The sequence below is a fragment of the Lampris incognitus genome, chromosome 17, assembly GCF_029633865.1.
Source record: "Lampris incognitus isolate fLamInc1 chromosome 17, fLamInc1.hap2, whole genome shotgun sequence".
Taxonomy (NCBI): domain Eukaryota; kingdom Metazoa; phylum Chordata; class Actinopteri; order Lampriformes; family Lampridae; genus Lampris; species Lampris incognitus.
This window is the reverse complement of record NC_079227.1, coordinates 39,628,837-39,643,705: the sequence shown is the minus strand read 5'-3', so window position 1 is coordinate 39,643,705 and position 14,869 is coordinate 39,628,837. Positions and strand designations below refer to the sequence as shown.

General features: G+C 44.6%; 1 protein-coding gene across 1 annotated transcript; it reads left to right on the top strand.

The window, feature by feature from the left end:
- The first annotated feature begins 4,897 nt into the window (after positions 1–4,897).
- LOC130128001 (H-2 class II histocompatibility antigen, E-S beta chain-like) lies at positions 4,898–14,649 on the top strand. The gene is made up of 6 exons (XM_056297712.1): positions 4,898–4,958; positions 5,087–5,359; positions 13,017–13,230; positions 13,747–13,814; positions 13,922–14,035; positions 14,624–14,649. The coding sequence occupies exons 1-6, from the start codon at positions 4,898–4,900 to the stop codon at positions 14,647–14,649; spliced, it is 756 nt and encodes a 251-aa protein (XP_056153687.1).
- Positions 14,650–14,869: the final 220 nt, after the last annotated feature.

The following is a 14,869-nucleotide window of genomic DNA, read 5'->3' as shown; positions in this document are numbered from 1 at the left end:
CACTTTTCTTACATTTCCTGCACTCAGCAGTGCGCGCGGGACATGCATTGAATGAATTTTCATGTGTCTTCCCACATCTGCCACATTTAGTATTTGCATTATTTTGCCCTCTTTCCTTTGGTTTAAAACCACCTTTTCCGTGTGGGGAGTATTTCTGTTTGAACTTGAATCTAACTGCGTCCATGTTTGCCTCTGTGCCATCTGTGCTACTCTGTCTCAATGCAGGCTGTTGCTTTTTAATTTCCTCACTCTGGCGGATTTGTGTGACAGCTTTCACGTGAGTCAACTCAGAATCTAGCTGTAACTTCTCTGCAGGTCCATGGTCTCTGGTACCTACCACAAGGCGGTCTCTGATCATCTCGTCTTGGAGAAGTCCATACTGACAATGCTCAGCCAGTTGATGCACAGCAGTAATAACGCTTCAGCCGTCTCACCAGGCTCCTGGCTACGTTTGTTGAATTTAGCTCTTTCCTAGACCACATTATGCTTGCATATGAGATGTTTATGAACGCTTGCTTTACTTGGTCCTACTTTGTCTTGTCCTCCTCCGTCAGTGCTGACGTGTTCAGAACGTCCTCCGCCATGTCTCCCATAGTGTAAACTAGCGAGTTAGCTTGATACTCTTGACTCTTTGCATTTAGTCCTGCTGCCGCTATGCGGAATCTTTCTAAACCTCGCATCCAATTAGGCCACTACCAAAGTCTCCCAAGTCAAATGCTTCAGGCGGACTTATTGAAAATAGAGAATCCATTCTGTTTTACCTTCCGGATGCTCCTCTCCAACGTTGTATCAACGCAGCTCCACGTTAGCGTTAGCTCTGCTAGCTCACTCGGACACTTCAGAAGCTCTTTTCTCACGGAGTCAAACTGCACGGATCATTCCGCTCACTTGCGTCGGGTGATTGTATTCATCTCAGAGGCGAGGACGACGACTTCTGACACCATGTCTCGTACTTTATAGTACTTATATTAGTAATGAATGGACCGGAGACCAAGGCATAACGTTGACCTTTTACTAGGCATATCTTCAAGTCTCCACACTCGCGCATGCGCGCTCATTACATATCAAAACCTGCTCACTACACATGTCTCCACTGTCCACCACATCATCCATCTACCTATCTAATAATAACATTACCATGGGTTAAAATAATAGGTTTACCTCTCCACGGTCCTCTCCCTGCCGGATATAGATCAGCCGCCGGCTATGACGGCGGCGCATCTCCTCTTCCTCCAGCATGAGGCAAATTAAAACAGAACAAAAGCGGCAGCTCCGGCTCCATTATTTTTCAGTAGTAACTCCCAAGAGTAATCGTGACGTAAGGATAAGGTGACGCAACCAGAAAATCCACCGAAGGCTAGACCGTCCCATTTAACAACCGTTAACGCGGTATACGGAGGAGCCTCCGGAGGATTCGGCTTCGCAGACCGCGCAGGCTGCACCCTCCGAAGGATGCAGACCCTGAATTGGGACACAGCTAACAAGGTGAGTGTCAATTTAAAACAGGAAGCACAGGACAAGGAAACAAGAGGAGACAAAAACAATGACTCAGATGGACTGTGACAAGTTCTGAAAACCCCTAAGTACGTGAATCCTGAAGTAGACCACGAAAATGGAAAGTCCGGCAAGTTTGGTGTGTTCTCATCACACCCAAGTGGCATCGCCACTGATTTGTTCACATGTATGTTGTATCCTGAAAGATGATGTATGACTGACATGATAGGAGGGATGGATTCCTGTAGATCAGCAACAACCAATAAGACGTCATCCCTATACAGACCAATCTTCTATGTAGTAAGTCCGATTGCATTCCTGTTAAATTAGGGTGGCTCCTAATAGCCCCGGCGAGTGGTTCAATGGTAATGGAAAAAACAAGTGGGACTAGAGTCCCCTTGACGTGTTGACCTACCCAACAGGAATTCTGGTGATCCCGTGCCATTAACCACCACACTGGCCCTAGGTGAATGGTGCATCAACTTCATCAAGTTGATTCAGTCCCTGCCAAGGAAAACCTTCCCATGGTACTAAATAGGTAAGGCCACTTATTTTACCAAAGGCCCTTTCCGTATCAAGCGAAATAACAAGACCTTGCTTTTGATAGATTTTCGCATATTGGATAATGATGAGTAATTTCCTCATATTGGTCCGAGACACCCTATTTTCAATGAAGCTTGTTTAATCACCTTCAATTATAAGAGGAACAAACCAAGTCTGATCAGCAATAGTTTGGAAAACATTCAGCTATCATTTGTTAAAATAATGGGGCAATATGAACCACTGGCATCTGGGGGTGTACCCTTCTTAAGAATCGCCGATATTTTTGCAACATACAAGGTATGGCAGGGGTGCCCACTACGTCGATCGCGATCGACCAGTAGATCGCGAAGGCAGTGCTGGTAGATCTCCATGACATTCCAAAAAACTTTTTTTTTTCCAAGACATTAGCCTATCATCTGTCCTCCATTTGGCATTTGCCTTTTGATTGACGTAAAGGACGGCCAGTCTGCTGTTGCCTAAAACCAAAGATTCTAGAGCGGAACCTAAAACTTTGTTACATTAGGTTAGCATAACAACCAGAGCCCTTCTCGAACGTACCTTGAAGTTCACATGCCCACAACGTGAGCTAACGCAGAACTGCATCGAGCTAGCTAGTTCAACTCTCTAAAAAAAAATTCTACTAAAAAGTGAAACAAAACAAAAATGAGTGGGGGAGCCGGACCTAGTAAGAAACAAAAAACGTACCATTTCCATGTGGAATGGGAGCAGGACTTTTTTTTCACCATGTATTATTCCAAATACGTTTGTCTCATCTGTCAGTCTAGCATTGCTATCCCAAAGAAAGGAAATGTGGAGAGGCACTTTCGAACTGTTCATAAAAACTATGCCAATGACTTCCCTCCGAAAAGCGAGCTGAGAAAGAGAAAGGTGAGGGAACTAAAATCGCAGTTAATCGCCCAGCAGTCATTTTTCACCCAGCCGAATTCAAAGGCAAAGGCAGCCACCGAAGCATCTTTACGGGTGAGTCACTCCATCATTAAGCATAAGAAAGCATCCCAAGTTGGAGAGATGATGAAAGAGGCCTTCCTTGAGGCAGCAGATTCGTTGTTTCGGGACTTTAAAAACAAATCAGAAATAATATCTTCAATCAAAGCTCTCCAGTTATCAAGAGATTGTGTCACAAGGCGCAGTGAAGGGATGGGCGGTGATTTGACACAGCAGCTTTGGAGGGACATCGTGGACTGCGAGTGTTTCTCACTACAATTGGACGAGTCTACGGACATCAGTGATACGGCCCAATTGTGCATTTTCATTCGCATGGTGTTTCAAGATATGACCGCAAAAGAGGAGTTGTTAACAATACTACCCATGGAGGAAGACACGCGGGGAGAGGACATTTTTCAGATCTTCAAAAACTTTGTGGATAAAATCCAGCTTCCAGTATGTAAACTGGTGTCAATCACCACGGACGGTGCGCCTGCTATGGTGGGCCGCTCCAATGGATTTATTACCAAGTGCAGGGAGGACGATGCTTTCCCTGACTTCCTTAATTACCATTGCATAATACACCAACAAGCATTATGCGCTAAAATGCTAAACATGAAAGAGCTCATGGATGTGGCAACCAAACCCGTCTGTTCTACTCGAGCGAGGTCTCTTCAAAGACGGTTGTTTGGTCCACATTTGGAAGAGGCCGACTGTAACTACTCTGACCTCTGGCTACACACTGACGTGAGAAGGCTTAGTAGAGGGAGATTCTTGCAGAGATGTCGAGAGCTCTGTCCGGAGATTAAGGAGTTTCTCCTTATCACTAAACATGCGGAACACAAGCAACTTAATGACAATCAGTGGCTGCTAGACTTGGCGTTTTTACCTGATCTAACCAACATGTTGAACGAGCTTAACTTAGAGCTGCAAGGAAAAGACAACAGCGTGGTAAACATGATCAGCTCAGTTAACGCTTTCAAACGGAAAATGCAACTTCTGTCCTCAAAGTTGCAGCGCCGTGATTTGGGAAACTCCCGAAACCTGGCAGCAGAGCTGGAGAAGCAAGGGAGGGCGTGTGCGCAACTTGACAGTGCACGCTACACAGAGCAGATGGAAAATGTCCGGTCAGACTTTGACAAACGGTTTCAAGACTTTGCTTTGCTTGAGCCAATCGCTACATTTATGTGCTACCCATTTGGGGAAGATACAGAGGTGGATTCCCTCGCCTCAAAAATGGCAACACTGTTTCACCTGAACTCGTTTGCAGTGGAGGATGAGATGCTGACAGTACAGGCTGACATTCAGCTTAAGTCCAGGGCGCATGGAGAGTTTTGGAACTTACTTACAGAGGACAAGTACCAAACATGAGGAAATGTGCAACCTCCTTCACGGCAGTATTCGGCTCTGCACACACACACATATGTGTGTGTGTGTGTGTGTGTGTGTGTGTGTGTGTGTGTGTGTGTGTGTGTGTGTGTGTGTGTGTGTGTGTGTGTGTGTGTGTGTGTGTGTGTGTGTGTGTGTGTGTGTGTATGTGTGTGTTCTTGTACATGTTGAGTGTGTATTGTGTACATATTGAGTGTGTATTGTCTACATGTTGAGTGTCCTGCAGCTAGGGGGCGCTATACTAACAACACATGTCCTCTTGTCATTCTGTCACCGGCCAAAGCTTCTCAGTCCCCGAACAGGCTCGAACCTGTGAGTTTCTGTCCCTTTCCAGCATTAGGCTCTACCCTCTACCTGGTAACAGATGACGTGGCAGGCCTCTGTTTTTTCTATTGGCTGATGTTGGGAGAGCTAGCCAGCCCAGTGCGGTGATTGGGTGGTGGACTGGTTTATGTCCAGGGGGCAGTCCACACCAGTCAGTCTGTAAAGGAGGACAGTTTATTGTGTTCATCAGCAAGACAGACACATGGCTTCATGCTGCCTTGTTGTGTGTTGCTCCCTCCTGGTCGTGGGTTTCTATGGAGCAGGTGAGATAAAATATGTAAATCAGTCTCTGTTGGATGGACTCTGCTGTGTTGTTAGAAAAGAGGTTTTAATTATTGTCTTTAAAACAATTCAACTAAGTAACTTGAACCTGTTTCTCTTTCTCTTCCAGATGCGTTTTTGCATTATTACCTGGCCACATGTGTGTTCACCTCCTCTGAGCTTCCTGACATAGAGTACATACACTCTTATTATTTCAATAAGATAGAATTTATCAGGTTTAACAGCACTGTGGGGAAGTTTGTTGGATACACTGAACTTGGTATCCGTAACGCAGAGCGCTGGAACAACGATCCTGCATTTCTGGCACAAAGGAGAGCTCAGAAAGAGACGTACTGCAAACCTGGTATAGAGACAAGGTACCGAGCTGCACTGGATAAGACAGGTGAGCTGCTCTGCTACGATGACTATTACTACTACTGTTACTACTACTATTAGTAGTACTATTATTATGACTATTACTACTACTGTTACTGCTACTATTAGTAGTACTATAATTATGACTATTACTACTACTGTTACTACTACTATTTGTAGTACTATTATTATGACTATTACTACTACTGTTACTACTACTATTAGTAGTACTGTTATTATGACTATGACTACTACTGTTACTGCTACTATTAGTAGTACTATTATTATGACTATTACTACTACTGTTACTACTACTATTAGTAGTACTATAATTATGACTATTACTACTACTGTTACTACTACTATTTGTAGTACTATTATTATGACTATTACTACTACTGTTACTACTACTATTAGTAGTACTGTTATTATGACTATGACTACTACTGTTACTACTACTATTAGTAGTACTGTTATTATGACTATGACTACTACTGTTACTACTACTATTATTAGTACTATTATTATGCATGCATGTATCCGTGTGTGTAAGTGAGCGCGCGTGATTGTGAGTTGTGTGCGCGCGCGCGTCTGCGAGTTGTGTGTGTAGGTGTGCGCGCGTGTCTCTTCGCGCGCGTTTTTGTATGCGCGCGTGTGTGTCCGTGTGTGTGTGTGTGTGTTTGTGTGTGTGTGGTTGTGTGTGTGTGTTTGTGTGTGCGTGTGTGTGTGTATGTGTGCGCGCGTATGTAAGTTTGCGCGCCTGTTTGTGAGTTGTGTGTGCTCGCACTTCTGAGTTGTGTGTCGGTGTGCGCGGGTTTCTGTTTGCGCGCGCGCGTGTCCGTTTGTGTGTTTGTGTGTGTGTTTGTCACCGTGTGTGTGTGTGTGCGTGCGTGTCTGTGTTTGTCACCGTGTGTGCGTCTGTGTGTGTGTTTGTGTGTATCTGTGTGTAGGTGCGCGCGCGTTTGTGAGTTGTGTGCGCGCGTGCGTCTGTGAGTTGTGTGTGTCGGTGTGTGTGTGTGTCTGTGTGTGTGTGTGCGTGTGTCTGTATGTCTTTGTGTGTGTCTGTGTCTGTGTGCGTGTGTCTGTGTGTGTGTGTGTGTGTGTGTCTGTATGTGTGTCTGTGTGTGTGTGTCTCTGTGTGTGTGTTTGTGCGTGTGTGTGTGTGTGCGCGTTTGTGTGTGTCTGTGTGTGTGTGTGTGCATGTGTCTGTATGTCTGTGTGTGTGTCTGTGTGTCTTTGTGTGTCTGTGTGTGTGTGTGTGTGTTTGTGTGTGTGTGTGTGTGTGTATTATTGAACAATAGAACATGGTACATAAAACAGGTGTGTAGTATTACGGACACACATCAGGTTCAGTATAATTACACAACTACGTCAGAAGAACCCAATCAGGGTGTGAGACAGTCCCCGACATAAAGCAGCGCTGCCAGCAGGTATTAACGGGCTCCAAGCCCCCATGTATGTAAGTCGGGTCTGGCTGTCTGTAGGAGCCTCGCTAGTTGAGCTGTTTGCTTATTAGACGGATGCAAGTCTCAGTCTTAAACAGCGACGGTGGTCGTAAAGCTGTCCGTCAAGATGGTGTATGAGGATGGTTGTGAACACAGCGCACAACTATTGATCATCTATGACGTCAACAAAGGATTATTGATAAACCCGGAACAGGTTATTAACATCGTGTGGGTTGGGGCTGGAAGAAAAACAACATAATGTGTCTAAAAGAATATAATGACATGTAGGGATGAGGTGGGGAAATGAGTAGTATTAGGCTGTACGTACTTGTCAACAATGTTGAGTGTTAAGTACTGAGTAATAACAGTGGAAGAGCGTGTAGTATCTGTTTTAGGAGAAGTACAATTCTAGTGTTCCCTCCCATGGACGAGGCAAGTGTGGGGCTGACAGGAGCGAAGAGGTTGTCTTCCACTAACTTCAGAGGGTTTCTTGGCAGCCTTGCAGTGAGTTATTCAGTAAAGTGGGAGAAATGCAGCCTGCTGGAAACCTTGTTCTGAGCTTCAGGGAACTTATTTGTGTTTTAATTAAACCTGCTGAAGTGGGAGTAGGAGGAGATAATGAAGCATGAGTATGCTGCATCTGAGTTCAGCATCTATGCAGTGAATGCGTGAAGGCGTCATCAGGAAACTGAGATTACTTCTTAACAGACGCAGCTAATGGCGGTGTCTGAGCCAGAGATGTGGAAGCAGAGGCTTATCTTACAGCTGCTATGGGTCATTCTGTGACTTGTTTGCTGATTCTGAAAGAAATGTGTAGTTATACTCCTGTAGTGCGTTGTGTAGCCGCGTCAAAGGGCAGTAGAGTGGACTTGGGGTGATAATGGTTTGCATTATAAAATGTCCTTTACTGAAGGGTGCTCACAAGAGTACATAGCTGCTAGCTGCAAAGCTTCAGTTTGATCACACTGACAGGCTACAAGTACACTGCTCAAAAAAATAAAGGGAACACATAAGCAATGCAATGTAGCTCCAAGTCAATCACATTTTTGAGATATCAACCTGTCCAGTTAGGAAGCAACACTGATTTGTGAATCAATTTCACCTTTTGGTAAATTGTCTAATTTGCAAGACAACCCCTATAACAGGAATGGATTTGCAGGTGGTGGCCACAGACCATTTGCCTGTCCTCATCTTTTCTGGCCGATCTTTGGTTAGTTTTTCATTTTGCTAGTGCCCTCACCACTAGAGGTGGCGTGAGGCGGTATCTGCAACCTACAGAAGTTGCTCAGGTAGTGCAGCTCATCCAGGATGGCACATCAATGCGTGCTGTGGCAAGAAGATTTGATGTGTCTCCCAGCACAGTGTCCAGAGCATGGAGGAGGTACCAGGAGACAGGCCAGTACACCAGGAGACGTGAAGGGGGCCGCAGGAGGACAACAACCCCGCAGCAGGACCGCTATCTGGTCCTTTGTGCAAGGAGGAACAGGAGGAGCACTGCCGGAGCCCTACAAAACGACCTTCAACAGGCCACTAATGTGCAGGTTTCTGCTCAAACAGTGAGAAACAGAATGCATGAGGATGGTATGAGGGCCCGACGTCCACAATTGGGGCCTGTGCTCACAGCCCAACACCGTGCAGCCCGATTGACCTTTGCCAGAGAACATCTTGGTTGGCAGATTCGCAATTGGCGCCCTGTGCTCTTCACAGATGAGAGCAGGTTCACACTGAACACATGTGACAGACGTGAGAGAGTCTGGAGACGCTGTGGAGAACGTTCTGCTGCCTGCAACATCCTCCAGCATGACCGGTTTGGCGGTGGGTCAGTGATGGTCTGGGGAGGCATATCCTTGGAGGGCCGCACAGACCTCTACGTGCTAGCCAGAGGTACCATGACTGCCATTAGGTACCGGGATGAGATCCTCAGACCCATTGTCAGACCATATGCTGGTGCAGTGGGCCCTGGGTTCCTGCTCATGCATGACAATGCTCGTCCTCATGTGGCCAGAGTGTGTCAGCAGTTCCTGTATGTCGAGGGCATTGATGCTATGGACTGGCCTGCACGTTCCCCAGACCTGAATCCAATTGAGCACCTCTGGGACATCATGTCTCGTACCATCCGCCAACGCGATGTCGCACCACAGACTGTCCAGGAGTTGACCGATGCCCTGATCCAGGTCTGGGAGGAGATCCCTCAGGAGACCATCCGTCGTCCCATCAGGAGCATGCCCAGACGTTGTAGGGAGTGCATACAGGCACGTGGAGGCCACACACACTACTGAGCCTCATTTTGAATCATCTTGAGGAATTTCCACAGAAGTTGGATCAGCCTATGTTCTCATTTTCCACTTTGATTTTGAGTATGATTCTGAATCCAGACCTTAATGGGCTAATGATTTTGATTTCCATTGATCATTCTTAGGTTATTTTGCTCTAAACACATTCCTCTGTCTAATAAATAAAGATTTTCAGCTGAAATATTTCATTCATAGGAGGTCTATATTGTGTTTTTAGGTGTTCCCTTTATTTTTTTGAGCAGTATAGTTTGGATATATAATTTTAGCGCATTTCATGATTTTGCAGCATAGCGCCACCTAGTGGCCAATTAACAGTAAATAATGCACAGAACCTCAGGGCGTCATGACTTATTGGTGGACCAAGTTTCGTGTTAATCGGAGTTGCTGTGAAAAAGATCCGCCACCTTGAACCAATAGCACAGCTGCTGCTAAAGAGCTGCATGTTGTCCCTTATACTTTAAACGCTTATAACACAAAAACCGTCGCTGATAAACATCTGAACACATTCACACGTCATGCTGGTAGTGTCACGTGTCCTGTCAGATATTTTGGAATAGTTCGATCAAATATGCGTGAAAATAAAAAATATTAGGTATATTGTACACTGTACAGGCATATATTGTACATTGGTGTGGATGCATGTTTTGACCGATTAGAATGACCTTTGACCCCCTTGATATGTTCATTCTCCAGAATGTCTGTGGCGATGTTGGTAGCAATTGAATGAATCTGTGCAGAAATGTTTGTGTTTTATGATTTTTCATATTTTGAAAAATATAGAGTGACGGACTTCTGAATTGACCCTATGTTGCAGTGCAGCAAAGTGTTGGCATCACTTACTGGATCTGCTCACAACATCTCAGCTCTGTAGGATGTGCAGGGGATTTGGGGGACATTTTGGGGCATTTTTTAAGTTTCGCAGGTGAAATTAACATTTTTGTCATAAACCACGCCCACTTTTACAATCATGACCAAATTGCAGGTATCAACTCCAGTATGGTCCTAGATTGTGCACCCCAAATTTCCTCCAAATCCATAGTGCCTATTATGAGATATAAACTTCTCCAATTTATAGCGCCCCCTACTGGACAAATGAAACGCACTTCATGGGTTAGGACCTTTCGACAATACGTCACATACGTCTAAAATTGGCCAATTAACAGTAAATAATGCACAGAGCCTCAGGGCGTCATGACTTATTGGTGGACCAAGTTTCGTGTTAATCGGAGTTGCTGTGAACAAGATCCGCCACCTTGAACCAATAGCATAGCTGCTGTTAAAGAGCTGCATGTTGTCCCTTACACTTTAAACGCTTATAACACAAAAACCGTAGCTGATAAACATCTGAACACATTCACACGTCATGCTGGTAGTGTCACGTGTCCTGTAAGATATTTTGGAATAGTTTGATCAAATATGTGTGAAAATAAAAAATATTAGGTATGTATCAACTCCAGTACGGTCCTAGATTGCGCACCCCAAATTTCATCCAAGTCCATGTTGCCAATTATGAGATATAAACTTCTCCAATTTATAGCGCCCCCTAATGGACAAATGAAACGCACTTCAGGAGTTAGGATCTTTTGACAATACGTGACATACGACTAAAATTTCAAGTTGATATGTCAATGCATTGATGATTTATGGCACCGTCATGGAAAATCACCGTTTTTCAGTCAAGGTTCATTGATCTGTCAAATCAAAACCGAGCAACGGATCAAAATTCTTTCGACAACTTTTTTGCCTTGAGTGATTGTAGATGATGTGTGCCACGTTTCGTGTAAATCGATCGCACGGCCTAGGAGGAGTTCGGACAAGTAGTTTTGGCTATTTTCGCAAATTTGCGAAATGATATTACAGCAGAAATGGGCGTGGCCTATACCACGTGACTCAGCTATGCTCAGTGAATCTGTGCATGTAAAGGTTTTGCATGTCCGATGTACGGTTTGGGAGTTACACGCCAAAACGCGTTTACGTTCAAAATAGCGCCACCAACTGGTTGACAAGTGTCATGTTTTGCTTGTGGGGTAAGTGCGAAGTTCTGTACCAGGCCTCCAAAGGGTTTTGTAGAATCTGTTACGGTGTAGGCTGCAGTACCACTTTTACCAACGGAAAAATAAAAAAATAAAATAAAATAAAATAAAAATCTGAGCAGAAACAATAGGGGTCCCCAGCCCCTGGGGCTTGGACCCCTAATAAATGGTAACAACATAATACAAACAAAGAACAGACACACAACAAAACACAAGGGGAGTACACGTGTACACATGTAAAGTAACAGACGGCTGTCAGGACACAAGTGTGGTAGTAGGTCAGCAGCTCGTTACTTGTGTTGTTGTTTCAAGGCTGAGAGGTTTAAGGAAAGACTCACTTCTTGGAGACAAGCAGGGATCTTAGGTAATGATTTACACAACTCCTGTTTGTGAGTACACATGTTGCATCTACAGTAACACAATTAATCAGATGCTGAAGAGCACATCTTCTGGATGAAGACAGCAGCAGATCACGTGTCTCATGTTAAAGGAGGGACAGAGTCACGAGACTCTACACCAGTCCAACACTTATGGGACATTTCACCATCACACAACAAGTGTGAGCGTGTTTGTGTGTTGTGTTACCAGAATCAACGGAATCTAGAACTTCCAGACCTCCTTCTGCTTCACTGCTGGACAGGACACATGTTTTAAGCTGGTGTGGTTTATTCTTCCAAATGACATTTAAGAAAGTTCTATTTGCTTCTGTGGCGGTAGAACCATAAACCAATAGAGACACAGATGGACCCACAAAGCGAGACAGGCCCTCTGCTTTGGAGAGGAGAACTCCTCCTAAAATAGAGAAACCCCTTCCAAGACCAATCCTGAAGACAGACTTGGTCTTTTTAATCTGTTGGAGAAATGGAGATGTTGTCTAGCTGTAAGATATGTAGTTGTATATATTCCCAAATACTTAACGGACTCTTTTACCGAATGTTTCCAACTACACAATCGCTACAACCACACACAGACAACATTCCACATGTGCACACATTTATTCGCAGGTCCGAGGCCCTGGAACATTGGTTACCTGAGGTAACAGAGTTCCTCACGTGCTTCTTGTCCTTCAAAACAAAGTGGTGTCGTCTGCCAGTTGTGAGATTTTTAACTCTCCACCAAAACCCGACATTCCTTCCAAACGTCCATCATTCTCGATATTAACTGATAAGAATTCAGCTCCTCAAATAAATAAGGGAGGAGGAACAGGGCAGCCTTGGCGGAGCCCTCTGTTCATCTGGACTCTTTTACAGCTGTTAAAGTTCATCATAACAGAACTATTCATATCTTTGTAAAACATATTGACAATGCCAACAAAGTTATTCCCAAAGCCCAACGCCTCGACGGACTGTAACAGAACCGTGAGTTCAATCACGTCAAAGGCCTCATAGAAGTCTAGGAACAAAATAAGTGCTTCAGAATTTACTGCATCTGCATCATCCAGCAGATCTAGCATGAGTCTCATGTTACAGTAACGTGCCGGGTTTTCATGAGTCCTGTTTGAGGTCCGGCTATAACAGAGTCTAGTCCTCAATGCGGAGGGCTGGACTGAGGCGACTCACCGCAGAAGAGCCGTTTAACATGCTTTATTCCAGCGCTGCTAGGCACTGCCGTAAATCAGTTTATGGTAACTCCTCTGGGGGCCGCTGTCGTAATAATGTAAGCTAACCTACGACACATCAGTACAACCGCCAAGGTTGGACTACCCCGGGATTCCAACCCACGACCTTTCTGCTGTGAGGCGACTGCGCTGACCACTGCGCCACCATGTGGCCCCAAACATTATATACTCTGAGGATTAGCAACTCTACACATTTGACGTTGATTCAGAAAGTTAATTTCAAGCCCTGATGATGATGATGATGATGATAATAACGATGATGATAATAATAATAATAATTATTATTCTTTACCAGCTGAGCCCAGTGTGAGACTGACTTCAGTGAGGCCCCATAGTGGCCGACATCCGGCCATGCTGATGTGCAGTGTCTACAACTTCTACCCCAAATACATCAGTGTCACCTGGCTGAGAGACGGACAGCCGGTGACCTCTGACGTCACTTCCACCGATGAGCTGGCAAATGGTGATTGGTACTACCAGATCCACTCCTACCTGGAGTACACGCCCAGGTCAGAACACTTAGACTCAGTACCGAATGGACCGGTCCAAATACATACACAACACTTTAACACTACACACTCACGCACACACACACACGCACGCACACACACACGCACACGCACGCACACACACACACACACACACACACACAATGACTGGAAAACAAAGCACAAAGTGATGGTTTAAGGTGGAACGTGTCTCCTCAGTGTCTGCTCTGTAGACACCAGCTGTATGTTTAAGGTGGAACGTGTCTCCCTAGTGTCTGCTCTGTAGACACCAGCTGTATATTTAAGGTGGGATGCGTGGCTCTTTACAGGTGAGATCCCAGATGGACGACAGAGTATTTATTGTGTATTAATACCGTGTTTTAAACTGGGCTGATGTTTAGTATCAGACTCGAATAGTTTCTGTGCAGACAGACAGGAAAGTACAGACTTACCTCATCCAATCACATCGTGTCTTATTTATTGTTGATATGTTGTTTATTTCCTGTGTTTTCTTCTTCTTCACTTATTTCATCTCAGGTCTGGAGAGAAGATCACCTGCATGGTGGAACACGCCAGTTTCCCCTCTCCTAAGAAAGTGGACTGGAGTGAGTATCTATGTGTGTCTCTGTCCATGGATAGGTGATGAAGACATAGAGAGACAGGTCAACATGCAGATGTGTCTATAGATAGAGACATGTGTCTGTCTCTCCAGATCCCTCCATGCCACAATCAGACAGAAACAAGATCGCCACCGGAGCGTCAGGTCTGCTTCTGGGCTTGATTTTGTCTTTGGCAGGTCTGATCTACTACAAGAGGAAGGCCAGAGGTCAGTAACACTAGATCAGTCCAGACCAGGTTTACACTGGTTCACATCAGTCCACATATACACACTACACTACAATACCACTACAATATAATACCACTACATATACACAGTACACTATAATACCACTACATATACGCAGTATACTGCATCACTACATTATAATACAAACACATATAAACAGTACACTATATATCACTACGCTATATCATATCAGTACATATAGACTATACACTATACATATACATAGACAGTACACTATACATATCAGTACTTATAGACAGTACACTATACATATACATAGACAGTATACTATACATATACATAGACAGTACACTATACATATCAGTACTTATAGACAGTACACTGTACATATTAGTACATATAGACAGTACACTATACATATAGACAGTATACTATACATATCAGTACACATGTACAGTACACTGTACACATTAGTACTTATAGATAGTTGAAGAAACAATAGTTAAGTTGGGTGTCATCAGTACTTGAAGTGGGCCAGACTTGTTTGGTTGTATTTCAGTCTCTTCACTCTTCACCACTTTTCTTATCGTTGGTCTTTTTTAACAGGGCGTGTTCTGGTTCCAACCAGCTGAAGCAGGAAGTGACGCTTCTTCCTCGTTGGTTGTTTTGGTGGCAGTCCAGTGTGTGTCGCTTTCACCTGAAGGTTTTCTCCCAGGTTGTCAGTGCTGCCCCCTGCTGGATCTCATTGCCTCCTGCTCGTATTCTTACTAATGCTCTACAGATTCGGATGTCATAGACATATAAAGAGTAGACGCCGCATCGACCGCTGCTGCCTATTGGCGCTGACGAGCC